Genomic DNA, 25,627 nt, shown 5'->3' with positions numbered 1-25,627 from the left:
TGTAGCATATATTGAAACCGGAATTTTAAGATCAAATGCTATTAATAATACTGTTTAGGATTAATCTGTTAAGGAATGGATATCCAGGATTCATTATGTTTGTTCTACTTGTATGTAACCCAGAAGTAACTTAAAGAAACCATACCAGAGTCCAATATGTTGATGAATTATTGTATGGTGCAAACCTATCAGTCCATTATATGATGGTACATATGTTAATCATTATACAGTACTGTTGCTGATCTGTTAGCATATCATCTGAGAGCAGATCTGTTAGCGTATCATCTCAGAGCAGATCTGTTAGTGTATCATCTGAGAGCAGATCTGTTAGCGTATCATCTGAGAGCAGATCTGTTAGCATATCATCTGAAAGCAGATCTGTTAGAGTATCAACTGAGAGCAGATCTGTTAGCGTATCATCTGAGAGCAGATCTGTTAGCATATCATCTGAGAGAAGATCTGTTAGTGTATCATCTCAGAGCAGGTCTGTTAGTACATTGTATGATATCAGATCTGCTAGAGCATTATGTGATGACAAATAAATCTGTCATTCCATTATATAAAAGAAAGATCTGTTAGTGCACTATATGAAGCAATGATGCCAATGGGTACTCCAGTACCTGCCCACTGATTAATAGCCCAGGTAATAAAATGGACAACCAGGTTCCCCTTAAAAAAAGGTTCCAAGTTCAGATTGAGACACAAAATAACAATGTCGTGTGTGCATTTATGCATCATCACAGGGGCTCATGTCTTTGCTTACAATTTACTTGTCATGCATGTACTAAGTAATGATACAAGGGAGGACATTTCACTCCTTTATTGTGCAACCTATTTAAGAATCAATGCTGGTATTTCAAGCTATATACTATCCTAACTTCATGCCTGTCCTTGGTTACGTGTCCATTTTTCTCGCAACTTAACATGCTTATTTTGAAATCCTGAACCTATACCTTTCACTGCCAGCGCCAGTGAGTACTAATTAAGAAACATTTCATGCAAAATAAAATTAAAATACAAACCACAATTAATAATTAAGAAAGCACAATATAAATGTCCTTTAACTAATGCCATTTTTGTCTTAAGTTTGTGGCCCTGGAGTGTCTGTTAGCTGTTTCAAATCAGGGCTTCTGTTCACATGTTCATTTACTGGACATTTTTTGTTAGTGGGAAACCCATGACAAATATTTTTGTCATGGCAAGGCAACACTTGGTTACCATAACAAACACTTGTTGTATCATTTCAGGAAAAATGAACCACATGGACATCTACAGAGAATGAATTTTTTCAATCAAGTATTTAAATATATGGGAAAAAATCCTTTTTATTGAATACCATAGAAAAAAATCTCATGCAAAAATTACCACACATGTAAATATGTTAATTTTTAAATTAATTATACTTGAAACATTTCCAAGAAAACAGGCAGGTTTCTTAAATGTGAAAGCGCTTATCAGATTAATTTTTTTTAATAATACATACATAGCGGACCAGTCTAAATTGAAACTGACGGATGTTATATGACTAAAAACTGTTAGAGGAGAGGTATTTTTTAAACATAAAATCAAGCTGCATTCAGAATGTCATTAAGACCACCAATCATGGCAGGTCGAGGATGATAAAACAGTAATCATATGAGGACTTTAAGACTATTTGTAAAAGTTATGGTAGACATGTAAAAAAGTTCGAATAAGTGTTATGCATAAATAATTTATCAATTTTATTAGTGTTTAAACTCTTGTACTAACTACTTATCCACATGGATTTAGACGATTTCTGACAATATTTAACTACAGATCCAGGAAAGTAGCTATAAAAAAGTACATTTTTCAGACACTTATCTGTAATCATGGCATGCAATATACAGGCTGCTCTTTTTTATGCTCAGATCACCATTTTTGACAAATATATTAGTAATATTTAAGCTTATACTTCTCTTGGGGGTTGGCATGTTTGAACCTATAAAACAGCAGTTCAGGTTCACATTAAATACAATTTCCCTTTGATTGGGTACCAGGGTAGCCAATCATTATGATCAATGGGTACACTGTAGAAATACCCAAAATTTTTACATCTCTAATATGAAGAAATATCTGCTAGTGGATTATATTAAGAAAGATCTGTTAGTATATTATATGAAGACAGATCCGTTTGTTTATTTTATGAAGATCTGTTAGCACATTATATGAAGATTGATCTGTTAGTGCATTATATGAAGACAGATCTGTTAGTGTATTATATGAAGACAGATGTGTTAGTTCATTGTATGAAGACAGATCTGTTAGTGTATTATATGAAGACAGATGTGTTAGTGCATTATATGAAGATAGATCTGTTAGTGTATTATATGAAGACAGATGTGTTAGTGCATTATATGAAGACAGATCTGTCAGTGTATTATATGAAGACAGATGTGTTAGTGTATTATATGAAGACAGATGTGTTAGTGCATTATATGAAGACAGATCTGTTAGTGCATTATATGAAGACAGATCTGTTATTGTATTATATGTGAAGACAGATATGTTAGTGTATTATATGAAGACAGATCTGTTAGTGTATTATATGAAGACAGATCTGTTAGTGCATTATATGAAGACAGATGTGTTAGTGCATTATATCAAGACAGATCTGTAAGCGTTTTATATGAAGATATATATGTTAGTGCATGATATGGAGACATATATGTCAGTGTATTATATTAAAATATATCTCTTAGTGCAATATATGAAGACAGATCTCATAGTGCATTATATTAAGACAGGTATCTAAGTGTTTTATATGAGGAGAGATCTGTTAGTGTATTATATGAAGACATAACTGTTAGTGCAATATATGAAGAAAAATCCGTTAGTGCATTAAATGAAGTCATATATATCAGTGTATTTTATGAAGTCAGATCTGTCAGTTTAATATTTGAATACAGATCTGTTAGTGCACTAGATGAAGAATGATCTGTCAGTGTATTATATGAAGACAGATCTGTTAGTGTATTATATGAAGACAGATCTGCTGGTGTATTATATGAAGACAGATCTGCTAGTGTATTATATGAAGACAGATCTGTTAGTGTATTATATGAAGTCAGATCTGTTAGTGTATTATATGAAGACAGATCTGTTAGTGTAGTATATGAAGTCAGATCTGTTAGTGTATTATATGAAGACAGATCTGTTAGTGTATTATATGTGAAGACAGATCTGTTAGTGTATTATATGAAGACAGATCTGTTAGTGTATTATACGTGAAGACAGGTCTGTTAGTGCATTATTTGAAGACACATCTGTTAGTGCATTATTTGAAGACAGATCTGTTAGTGTATTATATGAAGTCAGATCTGTTAGTGTATTATATGAAGACAGATCTGTTAGTGTATTATATGTGAAGACAGGTCTGTTAGTGTATTATATGAAGACAGATCTGTTAGTGTATTATATGAAGACAGATCTGTTAGTGTATTATATGAAGTCAGATCTGTTAGTGTATTATATGAAGACAGATCTGTCAGTTTATTATATGAAGACAGTTCTGCAAGTGCATCATTTGATAGAAGATATATGTATTGTTGAATACATTCTAGTGATTTAGCAGCCTGAGGGCAAGACTGAAAAAACAAATCCAGTCAAATATTACAATTTTTTGACATATAATTGCTAAAATTTGACCAAAAGAAATTTTAAACTCTATATGTTGTTTAAACTATAAATGCAAGTTTTAAATCTGCATATGAGTTCTACTGTACAATGTTAGTAGTAAGATGTTGAGTATTGGCTACATGGCATAGTATGGATATTTTAAAGCTTACACTACAAGCTGGAGAACCGAAGTTCTGGTTATCCACACAAACAGTGGTATTTTGAGGATACATATTGAACAACTTGTAGTAAATCTGATCACATTCCTCTTTTCTGTACAACTGAACACGGACCATCTGGAGCTTCCCTATCCATAATTCTGTAGGAAAGAAAGTTTTAAAAAATTATAAAAATGTACAAAAGAAAAAGAAAAAGAAAAATCAGTAAATGTATCATGTTGCCTGCAATGATATTGCTGTAGTCCTAGTAACACATCTAAACAACCCTCTGACAATTTAACCAATAAACTCCTTTGCTGAAATGTGAAAATCAAATAAAAAAGGTCCTAAAAATGTACTCTAAAAGTAAAACATCGAGCCCCATGAACTTGATCTTTAATCCCCGGATCATCAACCCTTAACCCAACATGAACAGTGGCAAATCTGGTTAAAATATTTAATACTTATCCTTTCAAAAAATATATATTTTTTTCTCCTTTCAAATAATTGAAATAACTACTGTGACCTTGATCTCTGACATTTTGATCTGCACACCATTAGTGATATTTATACCTCATTGTAAACATTTTCCTGATGTCAATTATAGCATTACATAAATAGACAGTACTGAAAGATCCTAGAAGCTTAACCTTTGACCTGGCACCTAAAACTGAGACTATTCCTTGTCACCTTGACCTTAAATCTCCTTGGCTATTAATTTCATGAGATATTCCATTTCCCTCATTCCATATATGGTCAGGTCTAATGATGATCCACTAATCAATATAGATTTTCCCTTCTACCCCCCCAAAAAAAACCTCAAATGGTGCATTTTATTTGTCTTATATAGCATGTAGTAGACAACAACCATAATAGAAGGTATGATATGTTCTGTTTATACAAAATAACTTTCTTTTATGTCCTGTATTATCACTGTCACCTGCCATCATAGGCTGCTTTTGATGTCACAAAGTCAATATGTTTGCAAATACTACATACCGGTATATTGCACAGATAAGTCTAATGATTACAGTTCTTCCATTCCAAATAGAACAAACTACTTACTAGTAAGGCATCCCCAATGCAAAACTATAACAGTAATCAGTACTTTTTCTGGTCCAGAAAAAGCGTGATTTATGGTTTCTTGTGATTGTCCCAGCGATCATAATATTATTATTATTTTACTTTCACTATGGTTAGAAAATATCACAAACTTAAGACACCATTGGGAAAAAAAGTAAAAGATAAACACAACATAACTTTAGGTTTAATTGAATATTTGTTTAATATATGAACATCTTACACTTGAATTACATTCTTAGCAAAATACATATGATACTGCAGTAAAATCAAATCAAACTTATGGTGAAATGAACAATTTGGAATTCCTCTGATGATTTGATATCATTCATGTAGTTTAAAGATTTAAAACGTGTTCCACAACCTATGACACAAAATCTGATGCGTTCTAGAACATTCAGTGCACGTAAAATATCACTTTAAAAATTAATTTCTGTTGTCCCAACAAATATAGTGTCCCAATATACAGTAAATACAGTACAGTCATCATTTTGTCTCTGACAATAGGTTTTTATTGTTCCATTTTCAGGTTGTGGATCAAACTGAAGCCTAAACAATGATGAGTCTATGACATCAAAGATAGTAATAAATGTGAAAAAATAAAATTTGAATGTCAAAAATTTATCATTAAATAAAATAGCCACATTATTATGCTGCTTTACCTATGTTAAAGATCTGTTACAAAAACACAATAGTATAGTGCTTTACCTACGTTAAAGATCTGTTATAAAAACACATGTGCTTTACCTCTGTTAAAGATCTGTTATAAAAACACAATAGTAATGTGTTTTACCTATGTTAAAAATCTGTTATAAAAAGACATTAGTAATGTGCTTTACCTATGATAAAATTCTGTTATAAAAACACATTAGTAATGTGCTTTACCTATGTTAAAAATCTGTTATAAAAACACAATAGTAATGTGCTTTACCTATGTTAAAAACCTGTTATAAAAACACAATAGTAATGTGCTTTACCTATGTTAAAAATCTGTTATAAAAACACAATAGTAATGTGCTTTACCTACGTTAAATATCTGTTATAAAAACACAATAGTAATGTGCTTTACCTACGTTAAAAATCTGTTATAAAAACACAATAGTAATGTGCTTTACCTATGTTAAAAATCTGTTATAAAAACACAATAGTAATGTGCTTTACCTATGTTAAAAACCTGTTATAAAAACACAATAGTAATGTGCTTTACCTATGTTAAAAATCTGTTATAAAAACACAATAGTAATGTGCTTTACCTATGTTAAAAATCTGTTATAAAAACACAATAGTAATGTGCTTTACCTATGTTAAAAACCTGTTATAAAAACACAATAGTAATGTGCTTTACCTATGTTAAATATCTGTTATAAAAACACAATAGTAATGCGCTTTACCTATGTTAAAGATCTGTTATAAAAACACAATAGTAATGTGCTTTACCTATGTTAAGGATCTGTTATAAAAACATAATAGTAATATGCTTTACCTATGTTAAAAATCTGTTATAAAAACACAATAGTAATGTGTTTTACCTATGTTAAAAATCTGTTATAAAAAGACATTAGTAATGTGCTTTACCTATGTTAAAAATCTGTTATAAAAACACAATAGTAATGTGCTTTACCTATGTTAAAGATCTGTTATAAAAACACAATAGTAATGTTCTTTACCTATGTTAAAGATCTGTTATATAAACACAATAGTAATGTGCTTTACCTATGTTAAAAATTTGTTATAAAAACACAATAGTAATGTTCTTTACCTATGTTAAAGATCTGTTATATAAACACAATAGTAATGTGCTTTACCTATGTTAAGGATCTGTTATAAAAACACAATAGTAATGTGCTTTACCTATGTTAAATATCTGTTATAAAAACACATTAGTAATGTGCTTTACCTATGTTAAATATCTGTTATAAAAACACATTAGTAATGTGCTTTACCTATGTTAAAAATCTGTTATAAAAACACATTAGTAATGTGCTTTACCTATGTTAAGGATCTGTTATAAAAACACAATAGTAATGTGCTTTACCTATGTTAAAGATCTGTTATAAAAACACATTAGTAATGTGCTTTACCTATGTTAAAAATCTGTTATAAAAACACAATAGTAATGTGCTTTACCTATGTTAAATATCTGTTATAAAAACACATTAGTAATGTGCTTTACCTATGTTAAATATCTGTTATAAAAACACATTAGTAATGTGCTTTACCTATGTTAAAAATCTGTTATAAAAACACATTAGTAATGTGCTTTACCTATGTTAAATATCTGTTATAAAAACACATTAGTAATGTGCTTTACCTATGTTAAAGATCTGTTATAAAAACACAATAGTAATGTGCTTTACCTATGTTAAATATCTGTTATAAAAACACATTAGTAATGTGCTTTACCTATGTTAAATATCTGTTATAAAAACACATTAGTAATGTGCTTTACCTATGTTAAAAATCTGTTATAAAAACACATTAGTAATGTGCTTTACCTATGTTAAATATCTGTTATAAAAACACATTAGTAATGTGCTTTACCTATGTTAAAGATCTGTTATAAAAACACATGTGCTTTATCTACGTTAAAGATCTGTTATAAAAACACAATAGTAATGTGCTTTACCTCCATTTATGTATCCATGATGCATTCCCCATCCACTGACGTAGCATTCTGCATTATATCCTGCATTCAGCATTTCTTCAACAGTTCTTTTGGATGCAATGCAAACAGGCCGGACATAGTCATTGAAGACAATTGGCTGATTGAAGTAGAGCAGACTGATGTCATTATCGCTATCTTTATTGTAGTAGGGATGAACGTGTGTCCGTGATGAGCTGTATAAATGTCCCTGATCGTCGTCCGAACTGATTTGTCCAGCTTCTACTGCTCCAGTTTTGACAGAGTATAATGACTGTAAATATCTGAGACAAAAAGGACAACAAGTTATATTTCCAGTAGAAAATGTGGATTGCCAGAAAAGCATCAAAATGTAAACAAACTATAGGCAACTGCAAAATATTAATGCCAACTTTTGTTTTGTCTAAATGAGACACTTACATATCAGGGTACAATTTCAAGGTATGACATAAATTTATTCCGTATCTGATTACAAGTTTTAGGCAAGACAGGAACTCCTTGAATATCAGGATATAATTTCTAGGCATGACCTGAATCCCTTGTATATCATGGTACAATTTCTAGGCATGACCTGAATCCCTTGTATATCATGGTACAATTTCTAGGCTTGGCAGGAATCTCTTGAATATCATGGTACAATTTCTAGGCATGACAGGAATTCCTTGAATATCATGGTACAATTTCTAGGCATGACAGGAATTCCTTGCATATCATGGGACAATTTCTAGGCATGACAGGAATTCCTTGCATATCATGGTACAGTTTCTAGGCATGACATGAATCTCTTGTATATCATGGTACAATTTCTAGGCATGACAGGAATTCCTTGCATATCATGGTACAATTTCTAGGCATGACAGGTATCTCTTGTATATCATGGTACAATTTCTAGGCATGACATGAATCCCTTGTATATCATGGTACAATTTCTAGGCATGACAGGAATTTCTTGCATATCATGGTACAATTTCTAGGCATGACAGGAATCTCTTGCATATCATGGTACAATTTCTAGGCATGACAGTAGTTCCTTGAATATCAGTGTACAAATTACAGGCAAGAATTCCATGTAAACCAGAGTACAAGTTATAAGCAACTTCTTGGCAAGAGAGGAATGCCTTGTATATCAGGGTACAAATTATAATCAAGACAGGTATTCCTTGCATATCAGAGTACACATTATAAGCAACTTCCTGGCAAGCGAGGAATGCCTTGTATATCAGGGTACAAATTATAAGCAAGACAGCTATTCCTTGCATATCAGGATACAAGTTATAAGCAAGACAGGAATTCCTTGCAAACCAGGGTAAATGTCATGGGCAAATTGCAATTCCTTGCACATCAGGGCACAATATCTGCTATTTTTCCAGATAGTTTTGCCAGGTTTGAAGACTCAAAAGTGTATTTTTGAAGTCCCAGGAAAGGGTTCAATGCGTGTGTGTCTGTGTGTGTGTGTGCATTTGTAAGTGTGTGTGTCTGTTTGTGACTTAGATTTGTAATGTACCTTTCACAATTTTTCACTCATATCGCTACGATGTCTGCATTGTGGCAGTCATACTGATGTTCAGCACTGGGACATTATGCTGCAGACATATAGTATCATATACCACCTGAAACCAGGCCGACCCATCCTAAAAGTAACCTCTTAATGCTGAATGCACAGTCAGGCAGCTGCCACTAATATGTTCATTAGTCTTTGGTATGACTTAGATGGGGTTCAAACCCAAGATCTTCTGATACCAAGGTGGATGCTTTAACCACTTCTGCCACCGGAAAGTTTGACACATGCATACATACATACATACATACATACATACATACATATATACATGCATAGGTACAGACCACTCCGGTGGCCTAGTAGTTAGAGAATCCGCCTTGGTTGCAGAAGGTCATGGGTTCAATCCCCAGCCCAGTCATATCAAACCCTTATAAAGATGGTACTAACAGCTGCCTTGCTTGGTGCTCAGCATTAAAAGGTTTGTGTTAGGACTGGTTGGCCTGGTGTCAGGATAATGTGACTGGGTGGGACATCATGCTACATGTCTGGAGCATGATGCCCCAGTGCTAGACATTACAATAAACTGCCACACTGCAGACATCATATTGCATGCAGACAGAAATACAGACATACATTCAGACATACAGACACTTAGAACTTGTTGCTCAATGTAGCTTCTTCATACAGTATTTAGGGCATATTTTGTTTTATATCTGTTTTGCACAAATTATAATTTATGTTAATGTGTGCAAACAGGAATAATGGCATATGGATCATTTTTTTAAAAACAGATTTGGTGCACCTTACATATTTAGACAGAAAGAGTACTGCATGTGTGTGTACCTGTGTGTGTGTGTGTGTGTGTGTGTGTGTGTGTGTGAAATAAACTGCAAGATCCAATTTAGAAAAAGGCTATTGTTTCAGAGAAGCCAGATATATATAAATCCCTGGAAATTCAGATTTAACAACTAAAAAAATAGCATGATTTCTCTGAAGCAATTAATATAATTAAAAAAAATATATTTGGTTGGATTATTATATCAGTGTTTGTCAGAACCACCACAACACATGCCAACACTCATATAAACAAAACCACAAAGACATTAAATACAAATATACCTAGCTGCTACTCCCAACAGAAAAGGGAGAAGGATATAATATGGTAATACAGGTGTGAATTACATACATAATGGCATATATATTTCCAAAATGGGTAAAATTGGTTCCAACTGACATTAACACTATGCTAATTAAAGCACTATTGCCACAATGGCAATATCATCTTTCTGTCATGAATATATATATAATTATCTCAATTTGAGATGTATCATAAATGTTAATTTCCCAAAAATGCGAATTTTCGAAACTGTGAAGAAGAATCATAACAATGCCATCGCAGCTGCCATTACTTAGTGTCTCAATATTCACTGCATAGACAAAAATGCAGTCATCATGTGTGTGTGTGAGCTTACATTGTTCAGCATGCAGCTGCAATGAATGTGTTAGGATGTATAAGGAAGCAACTTCTGGCATGATATAAAAAATGCACTGTAAGCCTTACTTACACTATGCAGTGAGCGGCTGTGAGGACCCAGTTTGGATGTATAATGGAACCACCACAGGCATAAGCTCCGTTTGCATAGAGTGCTATTTGCCATGGTAACTGCCCAAGTACTGCATCACGACCATGAAGAATTTTTGGCAATCTGTTATCACCAAACAGGGTTGTACCACATTCTATGAAATGAAATGTGAGGAAAGCAAAATTTACATTGATTCAATTTGTCACCAACCTTGGCTTATATAAAGCAGAACTAGAAGAAAAAAAACTCATAACATAATCATCTTAGTTTATATTTACAATAATTATCAACAATAGCCAAGAGACTTGAAATCATGACATGATATTTTTTAGGGGTATACATTAGGGGACTGTAAATGATGTCATTACACTGTGTATATACTAGGTGATTTGAAACTGTCATGACATTATTGGGTACACCATATCTGTTTACCCTTTCCCAGTGCCATCAGTAATCCAAAGGTGGTCTGTCCTTAGTTTTCAAGTAGGATAGCTATAAAGCTAACAGTTCAACAATAAAATAGATTTATCAAGAAATACATTTATTGTTTCTAATAACAATGATAAATACATAATAATCTGTTTCTTTTACCAAGACATTTTCTTTAAATCATGGTTTAATGAATCAGCTGTTTTCAACGGCAAGTGTAATTTAGCTTAAAGCTAATTTATCATCACTTCAGTATGGATAATCTACCTTCTTTATTGATTTGACATGATGTCATGACATTGTTTGCATGGTATAAACTAGGTTACTGGACATGATGTCATGACGTTGTTTGCATGGTATACATTAAGTGACTGGACATGATGTCATGACATTGGTTGCATGGTATAAATTAGGTTACTGGACATGATGTCATGACGTTGTTTGCATGGTATACATTAAGTGATTGGACATGATGTCATGACGTTGTTTGCATGGTATACATTAAGTGATTGGACATGATGTCATGACATTGTTTGGGTATACATTAGGTGATCTGACATGATGTAATGACATTGTTTGGGTATACATTAGGTGATTTGACATGATGCCATGACATTGTGTGCATGGTATACATTAGGTGATCTGACATGATGTCATGACATTGTTTGCATGGTATACATTAGGTGACTGGACATGATGTAATGACATTGTTTGGGTATACATTAGGTGATTTGACATGATGCCATGACATTGTTTGGGTATACATTAGGTGACTGTACATGATGATCACAAAGACTTTCTCATTCACATACTCTGGACAGTACTCTCACATTGCACCAGCACGTCATGAACATATGCATGGCTGCATATCTTGAGCTGAGACGCATCAGCTCCATTCGCAAATATCTTTCAGTTGATGTCACTAAAGCACTTGTGTTCATTATTACTTTCAAGACTGGACTATTGTAACTCAATTCTGTCTGGTTCATCTCAATATCTGCTCTAAAAACTTCAAAAGGTTCAAAACACAGCTGCTCGGATCAAACTTAGATTACCACGATCAGAGCACACCTCCCCGCTGCTCTGTACCCTACACTGGCTATCCATTTGATCCAGAATCAAACACAAAATTTGTTCTCCGTGCTACGTTTCACTGTCAGACTCTAGTCCAACATACCTATCCGATCTCCCCCACGTGTACACACCAGCAAGATACTTACACTCGTCTTCTGACAATCATATACTCATTATTCCCACTATGAAAACAAAGTCATATGGACAGCGTTCTTTTGCATACTAGGGCCCAGCAATGTGGAATGAATTGCCCACTGAACTTAGACACAAAGACACAGTGATCCCATTCAAGAATGCTCTGAAAACTCACTTATTTCGACTGCAAGAACAAACTTAAAGATCTAATAATGTTTCCTACCTTAAATATTCTCAGCATGTTTTTTAATGTTTTCTAGTTTCATGGCATTTGTTTTTGTAATCATGTCTTTATGTTTTTTTTATCTTATAGGTGTTGTCTAATGTTGTGAAGCACTTAGAGCTTCTAAAGATTAGGTGCTATACAAAGTCCTCATTATTATTATTATTATGTCATGACATTGTTTGTGTATACATTAGGTGACTGGACATGATGTCATGACATTGTTTGTGTATACATTAGGTGACTGGACATGATGACATGAAATTGTTTGGGTCTGCTTTAGGTGACTGGACATGAGGTCATGACATTGTTTGGGTATACATTAGATGACTGGACATGATGTCATGACATTGTTTTGGTATACATTAGGTGACTGGGCATGATAACATTTGGATATATGTTTGGTGACTTGAAATATGTCATGACTTTATATGAGTATAAATTAGATGACTATAAATTAAATTCCATGTCCCTTACATCACAGGAGAGAAAACTTGTCGTTGGAGTCAGCGAGTTCTTCATACAAGGATATGATGCACTGCTGAAATTCATTTAAAATTACACTGTATAAATTTTCTACATTTCTGTTTCATGCATTTTGTAGATATGATGCATACAGAAAAACTACAAGCAAATTTTGCTGGGGTGGGAGGGTTACTACTACTTTATTTGGAATCCAAGTTTGTTTTTTCCATGCGGACTGATGCAGGTGATATGGAGGAAAGAGGGTACATTTGCTTGTTGATAGAATGCTGAGGGCTGCTTTCTATGAAATGAAAAGGACTACAAAAATATCAGTTCAGGACTATAGTGTTACTGGACATAGAAAGATATATATTCATCTCAGTCCAGGCAAACAGAATAACCAGTTGCATGATAAGCTATAAGTATATAAATACTTTAGTACCCACATGGAGTAGTCTCAGGAGTTTCTGGGTGTACACAAGTGTAATAAGTTAATTCTTTAGAGAAGCCAGGATATTTTGGGTCTACACAGGTGTAATAAGTTAATTCTTTAGAGAAGCCAGGAGGTTTTGGGTGTACACAAGTGTAATAAGTTAATTCTTTAGAGAAACCAGGAGGTTTTGGGTGTACACAAGTTAATTCTTTAGAGAAGCCAGGAGTTGTTAGGTGTACACAAGTGTAATAAAGTTAATTCTTCAGAGAAGCCAGGATTCAAGATTTTACCTCTAAACTTGATGATTATCTTGGTGACAAGCAGTTGGAACTCAGCATAAATGTATACAATGCCTATCTTGGAGTCAGTGGGAATAATGGGGAGATAATAAATTGTATAATAATATCTACTAAGTAATTCATTTATGCAAATCTGCAAAAGATCATCTAAAACCATTTGTCTCCGTGTTTGCAGATTATTCTGAAATTGGGAAAATAATAGGTATAAATAACAGGTCTAAAGCAAAACACGCCACGCACAGCAGAAAAGAAGTTAGGCCTCTTCATATATCCTAGGCAACCACATATAAAGCCCTGACTGTGTATCGCATCAAGCATTGGAAAGTAACATTTTGTGGGCTGATCCATACACAAATGAGACATGGATAAGTTCAGGTCTTATAGATAAACAGTCTGTCATTTTGATGATAAGCTGAGGCCACATTATAAGCTGAGATCTTACGGTGGTCTTGTATGAGGATCATGGTAAGATTTGATCCCCAATCTGTATTTGCCATCACTGCCATTAAATCCTGAGGCCACATTATAAGCTGAGATCTCACTGTGGTCTTGTATGAGGATCATGGTAAGATTTGATCCCCAATCTGTATTTGCCATCACTGCCATTATATCTTGAGGCCACATTATAAGTTGAGATCTTATGGTGGTCTTGTATGAGGATCAGGGTAAGATTTGATCCCCAATCTGTATTTGCCATCACTGCCATTAAATCCTGAGGCCACATTATAAGCTGAGATCTCACTGTGGTCTTGTATGAGGATCAGGGTAAGATTTGATCCCCAATCTGTATTTGCCATCACTGCCACTAAATCTTGACTTTTCTTCAGTTTTTATTAATCCTTAAGGTAAATAATAGTTGGAAGGAAAATTAGTTTATGGAAATAAGTAAGCAGGTAAGTCCTACAAAGTTTGTCTTTTCACAACTGTGATAAGAAGTCTCTCAAAAATGTGCATATGATAAGTCATATATTAAAAGGATTCAATCTGTTGATTCAACTACCTGTACAATATGCATGAAATAGACACAAAAATTTCCACTGAATATCCATTGCTGAAGTTACAGTGACATATAATTGTACTCACCAAAGGATGCACACTGAAGGAATAAATAAAAACAGGACTCACTGAAATCAAACGAAAGATCAGAACTAAAAAAGGAACTTAGAACTAAGTCAAAAACATATATACAGTATTCTCTGGGATACTCAATTACTACCTACATTTTACCAAATACAACTACTATATTGCTAAAATTTGTGTGAAATTTACTACTTTTTAAAACATCTTTTAATACAGTTTAACCTTTGGCATATCCATCCAAACCACTAATGTGTGAATTGCCACTGTTAAAGCTATGTTAAAAAATCCAAACAACACACACATGCATTTCCATTCTAAGTGAAAAACTTTAACAATGTGAAACCCATGATATGTTAGTCATATGGCTCAGGACAGTTGTTTACTATATAGTTGTTCCCTCAAACACTTCTCTTTATATGCTAAAATAATCACTTACCGCTGATATGGTTTGTTAGCTTTGAATAAGCAAACATTTAACAACATGGATTGTGTCAACTGAGTTAACATAGTTGTTCACTTCAAATGAGAATATATCTGATGGTACATGCATCACAGATGATGATGATTTCCTTGCAGTTGTAAAAGTTTAAAGATAGATTCACTTTCATAAAAGTGAAGTGATATTATTCTATTAAGTGGTGAGAAACAGATTTGGATACAAACCACAGCATGTCCTAGATAATATTAAAATGAAATACATTCAACAAACTGACCATACTACAATTTATCAGAGATACGAATGACAAACAAAGTAAACACAATATGCCCCATTTATCTATTGTGACCAAAAAAAATTATCAAAATTTATCACAAAAATAGCAATAATGATTGACGCATTATATGGCAGGAAAGATCCATTTAGGTCATTTGTTACCTACTTGCAGTTATAATTAATTGCTGTCCAATCTTAATGTCATTTGCATGCATATAATAAATGAGAAGCATTTGCAGCCAAATTTGTTTTACTTAGCAGTAATGATCAGATAGTTACATAGGCAGTTATATCAATCTATCTATCCATCCATGGATATAAAATCTTAAATAAGATGTTAACATTGCTACCATAATGTCATACTGTAATATAACATACTGTCTAATATAACATATTGTAATATAACACACTGTCTAATGAAGGATATGATACGTGTTTGAAGACTTTCAAAAACTTGGATATAAAATCTTAAATCCATCCCCTCCAAAATGTCATATCATTACTAATTACTAATAAATGTAAGACAATTAATTAATTTATGTCCACCAACTGACAGATTGACTATCATACCCAAGGGTGATTCCAATGGTCAACTAACCAAAACTATCATGTGACTATGTGACTGACCATCCAACTACGTGAATTTAACATGTAAGATCAATCAGTCATAAAATGGAAACAGAGCTGACTGTCATCATATAACATGCAGCAATTAAATATGTCCAAACTCAATTTTTATATTATTTGTTTGAATACATGCTCAAAATTCATTCAACTTTCAATAGGAATGATCGTATAAAAGTTTTTACTTATTTGAATTGCTAAGCTCTTTGTTATGTGGAGCCATCTTTTCTCTGATACAAGATTGGTTTGACTAGGTAAAGGGACCACAACATTTATGGTCATTTTGTATGACAGTAGGAGCTGCAGTTACATACTGTAGGAGGATGGAGTCAGAGAAACATTTTCTTCTTGCATTTATGCCTGATATTTACATGCTCTTAGATCTTATCTTTTTATTCTGTGCATGTATATTCACAAACGTGCAAGACAAAACAAATGAATAATTAGCATGGCCTACAGAAAATGTTTGCTGGAAAATTACCAATTTAATGTCATTTCATGCATTCACTTTTATCACATTTTATTGATTTACTTATTTATTTATATTAGAATATATGTAAATAAAGCAAACTTTCTGAAATGAAAAATATATAATTCACTCAGGTTTAATTTATATTTGATATTACCCCAGGAAAAGTTTATGTTTGAAACAAATTTCTATAAGTTTTTCAAAGTCTTTCCAATGACAATTAAAACCTTTTTACATTCAAGGAAACGTCTCAAATTAAATGATTTCTGAAGTTAGCATAAGCCATTCATACTAGTGCATATACATTTAAGTATGCATTTTTTTCCATGATGTAGCTGTCATGACATCGATCTATTATCAATGGAGTCAACTGTCCTACATGTGTTATGGAAGTATGACCCTACATACAGAAAACAAGATATTATAGAAAGGAAATAATAATAGCTATGAACAGCAAATTTGAAATTATTGGACCAGTTCTGTCACCAATTACAGCGGTACACTGTAGCCAATTACAAATTAAACTGTTACAGTGTAGTCAGTTACAACTTACATTGATATATTGTAGCCACGGACAAGGGAAGTGGTAGCATTTGAGTGAGCTGTCAGCACTGTACCCTGACCATAGGTGGTTGATCGGAAATAGGTAGATGAGCTGAAGAAAGAGCATTAAGAATAAGACAAAAATACAGTGAATGTAACAATTATATGGACGAATAAATGTGCTATAAAATAATTGCAAAAATGAATGATGGTTATTATCAACAGAGTAAATACTATTCATTCCACTGAGCTTTTCCTGATGTTGTTGTGAAAGGGTTTAATGCCATTTTTCAGCACACGATAGGCTATACATGGCAGCCAGTATAAGTGGTAGAAGAAGAACCAGGGAAAATCCCAGGAAAAAAACAGACCCATGAGAAGCTACTGGAAAGCTTTCTCACTTAACCAAATTGGCAGAGCCTGAGACTCAAACCGATGCAGAACGAGGTGAGATGCAGTGATCTGTAACAGTGGGCGCTTTCGACTAATCAGCCAGTCGGGGACCCTGCTTTTCCTGATATGACTGATTGATCTCACGGGAAATAGAAAACATAATCAGTGTAAGCAGATGCTTTCTGATTGACATGGTTTTTTTTACAACAAGACTGATTATGCAATTTAATGATCTGGGAGATATCACATGCATGAATCAGTTAGCCAGCTGAATTTAATCTAGTGAAAAATAGGTCATGGTATATGTCTCATACCCATGCTCAAACAAAGGATTTAAATAAAAGAAAACCTTAAGAAACTTAACGAAAAATAAAAATATTATTAAATAAAAATATTAGTAATAAAATATTATTAATAAAAATATTATTAAACTGCTGGAAAATTAACCTTTGTCCGATTGTGAAAAAATGTGCCCTTAAAAAAGATTTATTAATAAATTCTACTCACCCTTGCCCAGATAATGAACACAGCATGTCAGCCAGTATCCTATTCATGTTGTTATAGCAAACTGGGAGATAGGCCGACAACTGAGAATGGTAGATCTGTGACACATTGTTTGCAATAATCACTGAAAGAAAAAACTCAGATTCTAAGGGGAAAAAAATTCCTCATGAAGTGATAGAAGATGGTGACATATTAGCTGGATGTTTTCTTTGAGATACTTCCAGATGCAAAATTGTTTTTATAGTTTCTTACATGGGTAAATTTATACTAGTTTGTCATTTTTTAGAAACTAGAAAGTATTTATTTTTTGTAAATGTATTTATGATAATTTCACAGCAATTAAAACAAAATGCCATGCCTATCTTTAACAATGTACTTGTAAGCAAAGTCTTTTTTGTGCAATTAAACAATAACTAGAGATGAAGATCCGTGCCCATAAAACATAGATGATGCCATTACACATCCCAATAAATCAAAACTTAATCTTGTCATTATGTTCAGCCTATTTGTCAACCTACTAAATGGCTTTTGGTAATTTGTGCAAACAAGGTGTTACGTGTTTAAGCTCCTACAAAGGTAACAAGAAAAGAGTGAAGACAACAAGCTTTGTAAAATTTAACAAATAATTTATTTCCCACGAAAAACAAGGTAAAAATTAGAAAAAGAACTTACGATTTTATGAATCAAATCCAAAAATAATCCAAGAAATAAAAAATAAAAGTCATAGTAATAAAAAGTCTTAATGAAACTGAGTCTGGATCTAGATGAAATCCAAAATGGAAGGCAGTGATGTATGCTGTGGTCAGCATCATACTCATGTGTCAACAGTTCTTTGTTGAATCAAATAAAATAATATTCCAATTTTTTAATTCTGTGTAAATTTTGATAAATGTATTTGTCCAAGATTTAATTTTGAGCACTAGTATTTCCAGGGAAAACAATCTTGAAATCCAAATAATTTGAAAAAAGTTAAAAAAAATTCCCCAACTGAATAATTTGAAGAAAGTTAAAAAAAATTCCCCAAACTGGTCATCACATAAAACAGTTTAACTTCTCAAGTGTTATTGCAAGAATCACTATTCTTTCTCAAAGCATCAGTAATAATTCTAACTGCAATGCAAAACAGATTCCCAGATAGAGTTAAAGAGTTCATCCTTCTGGGAAAACAAAAAGTTTGTAACAATAAACACATGTTATTTGTCATGTACTCCAAATATTGCCTGGATTCCACTTTATGAATCTTACTACAACTATTACTGGTTCTGAATCGAGGTCCGGAACCAGGTCAGCATTAGATACAATGTTTCTATTATTAGCTGTTTACTTTGAAAAATAAAACAAAACAGTGAGAACTGAAATCTATTCCAGTAAATAACATGTAATGGAATTTAAAAAATTGAAACTAACAAACAATTAAATTAAATCAAACATAAATTAAATCAAATATTCATAACAAAGGCTTTTATTAAAGTAGATGTCAAAAGTCCAAACAAGTCCACAACTGATAGAGGCCCAATTAGGCCAGATTATGTGGCTTACATTTACGTAAAGTTTAATAATATTTTTATTTAATAGGCTGATGTAGTATTTGTAAGAACACAACCTCTGTCTCCTAAACTATATATTATTTTAACTAGTAAAGTATTTAGTAAAGTCCATAAAAAAATTTCCAAAATAGAGGCATAATAATATGCATAGCATCAAATCTAAGCTTATGATATACCTAATAACAAAGTTTTATCAGAACTGCATGAAAAATATAGCATCTTGATCTGATGAGGTAACATGTTCATCTGATCAGTTGGAAGATGATATAATTACTTAAGACATATAAACAAAATTATTTGTAAAACCTTAGACTGCTTCTACACTCTAATTAACCAACCAGAGCAATAACTGACAAATATATGCTCTCCAGCATAGTAACGAGCTCGGGTGGTCAAATACAAGATTTCTTTATAAATATACATACTTCCTGCACTTGATTCAACAATTAGTATAATGCATACCTTTTCTGTTACTTGTATATTGCATACCTTTATTGTTCTGTGAAAATTGTACACCTTTATTTTGCTTGGAAAATTCTACACATGTATTGTGTTAATAGTATGGCACACTTTTATTGCACACTGTAATTATTCTGGGCTACTGCACACTTATGCTATCATGGGTGTATTGCACATCTTTACTGTGCTGGGTTTATTGAACACCTTGACTGTGCTGGGTTTATTGAACACCTATATTGTGCTGGGTGTATTAAACATCTTTACTATGCTGGGTGTGATGAACACCTTGATTGTGATGGGTGTGATTGAACACCTAGATTTTGATGGGTGTGATAAACATACTGATTGTGATGGGTATATTGTACACCTTTACTGGGCTGGGTTATTGAACACCTACTGTGCTGGGTGTATTGAACACATACTGTGCTGGGTATGATGAACACCTTTACTATACTGGGTGTAATAAACACATTGACTGTGCTGGGTGTATTGTATGCCTATACTGTAATGGGTATGATGAACACCTTGACTGTACTGGGTGTATTGAACACCTTGAATGTGATGGGTGTATTGAACACCTTTAATATGCTGGGTGTATTAAACACCTTTACTGTACTGTGTATGATGAACACCTTGAATGTGTTGGGTGTATTGTTCACCTAGCCTGTGTTGAGTGTATTGAGCACCTATAATGTGCTGGGTGTATTGAACACCTATCCTGTACTGGGTGTGATGAACACCTTGACTATGATGGTTTATGAATACCTTGACTGTGCTAGGTGTGATGAACACCTTGACTGTACTGGATGTGATGAACACCTATACTGTGCTGGGTATATTTAGCATCTTGACTGTGCTGGGTGTGATGAACACCTTTACTGTACTGGGTGTGATGAACACCTGTACTTTGCTGGGTGTATTCTACACCTTTACTGTACTGGGTGTATTGAACACCTTGACTGTGCTGGGTGTGATGAACACCTTTACTGTGCTAGGTGTATTGCACACTTTTACTGTGATTGGTGCATTACATACCTTTACTTTGCTTGGTGTACTGAACATTGAAAATTGAAAATTTTACACCTTTAGTTTGCTTGGAGTTATTGCACAATGTAATTAATCTGGGCTACTGCACACTCATGCTACATTGGGTATACTGAACACCTTAACTGTAATAGGTTTACTGAACACCATTACTGTGCTGGGTTTATCAAACAACTTTACTGTGCTGGGTGTGCTGTGGACCTTTTCTGTACTGGGTGTAATGAACACCTTTCCTATGTTGGGTGTATTGAACACCTTTACTGTGCTGGGTGTATTGATCACCTTTGCTGTGCTGGGTGTATTGAATACCTTTGCTGTGCTGGGTGAATTGCATACCTTTACTGTGCTGGGTGTATTGCACAGCTTCACTGTTGCATATATTTGCACACCTTTATATTTCTTGGCATATTGCATACATTTAGTTTGCTGTATCACTGTGCATATCTTTAAAGTTAGACTGGATAACAATTTTTTTCTTTACATTGTGTACTCTAAGTAACAAAATATTACTGATTCATCTCAGTTTTTGTCTTGCACCCAGTTATTCAACTGTAAGGGACATTTATGGACCCACAAATTGAGGCCAAACTATCAGGGTTCTTTGAACCCATAAAAGCCTGGGGGAGGTGGCACCATTCCCTTCCCAGGAACAACTAGCAGGCTGCGGTGCAGTCAGAAAAAAGTGGTTCATGCACAATTGTGTGCATGCCACTATAATTAAACTCAACAACCACAAGCCTTAGTTATTTCTGTTATCTGTAGCTGATAAATAGTTTAGCAACTACTGTCAAACTTGTCTTAAGGAGTCCATATTACACCACCATCTGCTTGGGACAACCGCTTTTTCTAGAATTCCTAAGCCTAGTAGTAGCAACACTAAAGATATAAGCAATGGGTGCATCCCAAAGGCACCCACTCACAACTATATACTCTGGACAGTGTTCCTTTCTAGGTTTCCTATGTCAAATAATATAAAACACTAGAGACATTAGTACTGAGTTTATTGAAAAGTTCCCCTCTCACAAAATTTAGTCAGCAGCACCTGAACAACTGCACTTATGTCAGAGAACAAAAGCTGTCTGGATTAGCCATCAGGGGCCATAACTCTCTGAAATGGTAATATGCATCATTATTATTGGAACTCTGTCAAGTTCGCATCTGTATAATGCTGAAATCAAACTCAACAATCCTTGGTAAATTAATGCTGCAGAAGCCAAGGTCAGAAGGACACTGAGGCATAATGACTATAAATTATGACATGGAGTGCTATAAATTATCCTTACTCATGGGAAATCAGGGGCAATAACTTCTCAAAGTGATATTATGGAATGCTGGGAATATAATTCATTCAAGGTCTTATCATCTTAAAGATGCTTGACAAATTTATTTGACTCATAACAGTCATTGCTAAGTAATCATGCAGAAACCAAGATTATGTGATGGAAAGCTTCAAATCAAATGCAGTCACATCATTATTAGTATAAAGATGTACAACAAATTCAGTTACAGTCAAACACACCTTGGTAAATTTAAACTTGAGAAACTGAATTCATGACGACATGAAATTGAGAACATAACTACTGTAAATGATGTTGCAGGAAGCTGATTTTGCATTTTATTTTACAGTGTTTACTTTGGTGTGATTAGTTTGGATTAAATGGCACCTTAACACATTGTTGGTTATAATATACTGATGAAACACAGAGGCAGTGAAAATGGGTTAGCATAGGCAAGTATCAAACCTGAGAACCTTGGATTATGATTCCAATACATTACTAACTGAGCTATCATGGCTCTCTGAAATGCTGGAAATGTATTCTTTCAAGGTCTCATCATATAAAAAAAAAAATGACAAATTTATGGTAATGTTAGATTGCTGATTGGTTTTGTGGGTTTAATGCCATTTTCAGCACATGATAAAATTAGGCTATACATGGTGACTAGAATACATGTATTTGGTAAAAAAGGATTCTGTAAAAAAAATGGAAAGAGCCAATGACCAATGGAAGCTAACAGCAAGCTTTCTCACATGCCCACATTAGCCAAGCCGAGACTCTAACCAACAGAGACTGAGATGAAATGTCAGTGATCTGTAAAGGCTAGTGCCCCTGACTGCAGGGCCCCCTTAGGTTGCTGAAAAGAAAATAATAAGATTATGCAATCAGGTTACAAAACTCCTCAAAAGGATGAAACTGAATTCTTTCCTAACATTTCCCAGTAAAGACATCTTGCCAAATCCAACAGAGTGAATGCTGTTAAAGATGGCTGCATGGACAACTGAGTGGATGGATGGACTACATGATTAGTACCTGGTTCTACTTAGTTAGTCTGTAGAGTGTGACCCTAATGAAGCTCAGTTAAGTGGATTCATGCCTTTATAGGTCACTTTTCTCAGTTACTGAATATGTTTAGAGCATGCATTATTGTATGGAGAGAAAATGTAACACATGAGCATTCCTTAGGCTTTCAGAAAGATGCAATTATCTTTTTATTAGCTTGCTGAGATTATGTATTATTTTCTACTTCCTCATATAATGCAATTATCTCCTTGCCAGCTTGCTCTGGAGCACATGTATTATTTTCTACTTCCTCATATAGTGCAATTATCTGCTTGCCAGCTTGCTCTGGAGCACATGTATTATTTTCTACTTCCTCATATAATGCAATTATCTGCTTGCCAGTTTGCTGAGTACATGTATTATTTTCTACTTCCTCACATAATGCAATTATCTGCTTGCCAGCTTGCTCTGGAGTACATGTATTATTTTCTACTTCCTCATATAATGCAATTATCTGATTGCCAGCTTGCTCTGGAGTACAGGTATTGTTTTCTACTGCCTCACATAATGCAATTATCTGCTTGCCAGCTTGCTCTGGAGCACATGTATTATTTTCTACTGCCTCATATTATGCAATTATCTGCTTGCCAGCTTACTCTGGAGTACATGTATTTTTTTATAGTGCCTCACATAATGCAATTATCTGCTTGCCAGCTTGCTCTGGAGTACAGGTATTGTTTTCTACTGCCTCATATTATGCAATTATCCCCATGTCATCTTCTTCTGGAACACAGTTATTACTTGTTCTACGTCCTCATGTAATGCACATTCATCATATAGTCTGCACAAAATAAGGGTAGGTAAGTGTACATTATAGTTAGCATCATATACAGATAAATATTGTAGCCTGGTTGTTAAAATGTTGGTAGTGACTTACCACAGTCATACTCATCTGACTTGTCACCGCACTGTGGAGTGCCATCACATAGTTGGGAAGCAGGAACACATTCATGGTTAGTACATTCAAATTCACTGGTGGAGCAGTTGGCTGTAAATAAATAATAGTAAAATTAATTTCAATGGCAGATTAAGATTACCACTAACAAGAGCAAGAAAGCAAATGTGGTCTAAATCACTCATCTATATCGATCTCTGCCATCTCACCTCTGTCCGTGTGGGTTTTCATTGTCAGGCTTGGCCAATGTGGTATGTGAGAAAGCTTGCCAGTAGTTTCTTGCAGGTCCATGGTACCAAGCTTTTCACAGGTTCTTCTATTAGGAATACTAAGCAGCCCTTCTTAGGATCACAACGCTCATCTCTGTAACACATTAACCCTGCCCATCATACTGCAACTAATGGGGGTCCCACTTTAGAAGTTAAAAATCTAACAAAAATACAATGTCAGTGTCACCTGCCATCAATTACTGGAATGTGTGCACACTAATGGGTAAGTACATCAGGAGAGCAAATGGATAGAGGGACAGTTAAAGATGAAGGAGAACTGGCCATATTGAACATCCAGACAGTGACCAGATTGAACATTCAGGACAGTGGTCAGACTAAACATCCATATAGTGACCAGATTGAACATCCATATATTGACCAGATGGAACATCCTAATAGTGACCAGATTTAACATCCAGATAGTGGCCAGACTGAACATCCAGATAGTGGCCAGATTGAACATTCAGGACAGCGGTCAGATTGAACATCATCCAGATTGAACATCCATATAGTGACCACACTGAACATCCAGATAGTGGCCAGAATGAACATCCATATAGTGGCCAGATGGAAGATCCATACAGTGGCCAGATTGAACATCCATATAGTGGCCAGACTGAACATCCAGATAGTGGCCAGATTGAACATTCAGGACAGTGGTCAGATTGAACATCATCCAGACTGAACATCCATATAGTGGCCACACTGAACATCCATATAGTGGCCAGATGGAAGATCCATATAGTGGCCAGATTGAACATCCATATAGTGGCCATACTGACCATCCATATAGTGGCCAGAATGAACATCCATATAGTGGCCAGGTTGAACATTCAGGACAGTGGTCAGATTGAACATCCAGATAATGAACAGACTGAGCATCCAGATGGTGGCCAGATTGAACCTACATAAAGTGGCCAGATTGAACATACAGACAGTGTCCAGACTGAACATCCATATAGTGACCAGATTGAACATCCATAAGGTAACCAGATTGAACATCCATATTGTGACCAGGTTGAACATCCATATAGTGGCCAGATTGAACATCCAGATAGTGACCAGATTGAACATCCATATAGTGGCCAGATT

The 25,627-nt window shown here is 34.2% G+C and overlaps 1 protein-coding gene across 1 annotated transcript in view; it reads right to left on the bottom strand.

The window, feature by feature from the left end:
- Positions 1-25,627, bottom strand: part of LOC149783952 (enteropeptidase-like) — a 74,117-nt gene that overhangs the window by 14,973 nt on the left and 33,517 nt on the right. Inside the window, exons 8-14 of the mRNA XM_089932925.1 lie at positions 24,249-24,359; positions 17,986-18,106; positions 17,096-17,197; positions 14,741-14,781; positions 10,582-10,753; positions 7,501-7,799; positions 3,807-3,955 (exon numbers count right to left, since the gene is read on the bottom strand). Coding sequence (XP_089789051.1) covers positions 3,807-3,955; positions 7,501-7,799; positions 10,582-10,753; positions 14,741-14,781; positions 17,096-17,197; positions 17,986-18,106; positions 24,249-24,359 — 995 coding nt within the window. The remainder of the gene's footprint in view (positions 1-3,806; positions 3,956-7,500; positions 7,800-10,581; positions 10,754-14,740; positions 14,782-17,095; positions 17,198-17,985; positions 18,107-24,248; positions 24,360-25,627) is intronic.

This window comes from Sinohyriopsis cumingii, chromosome 14, assembly GCF_028554795.1.
Source record: "Sinohyriopsis cumingii isolate HCF-2022 chromosome 14, ASM2855479v2, whole genome shotgun sequence".
Taxonomy (NCBI): Eukaryota; Metazoa; Mollusca; class Bivalvia; order Unionida; family Unionidae; genus Sinohyriopsis; species Sinohyriopsis cumingii.
Note: the sequence above shows the minus strand (reverse complement) of the source record. Positions and strands in the feature narration are given on the sequence as shown.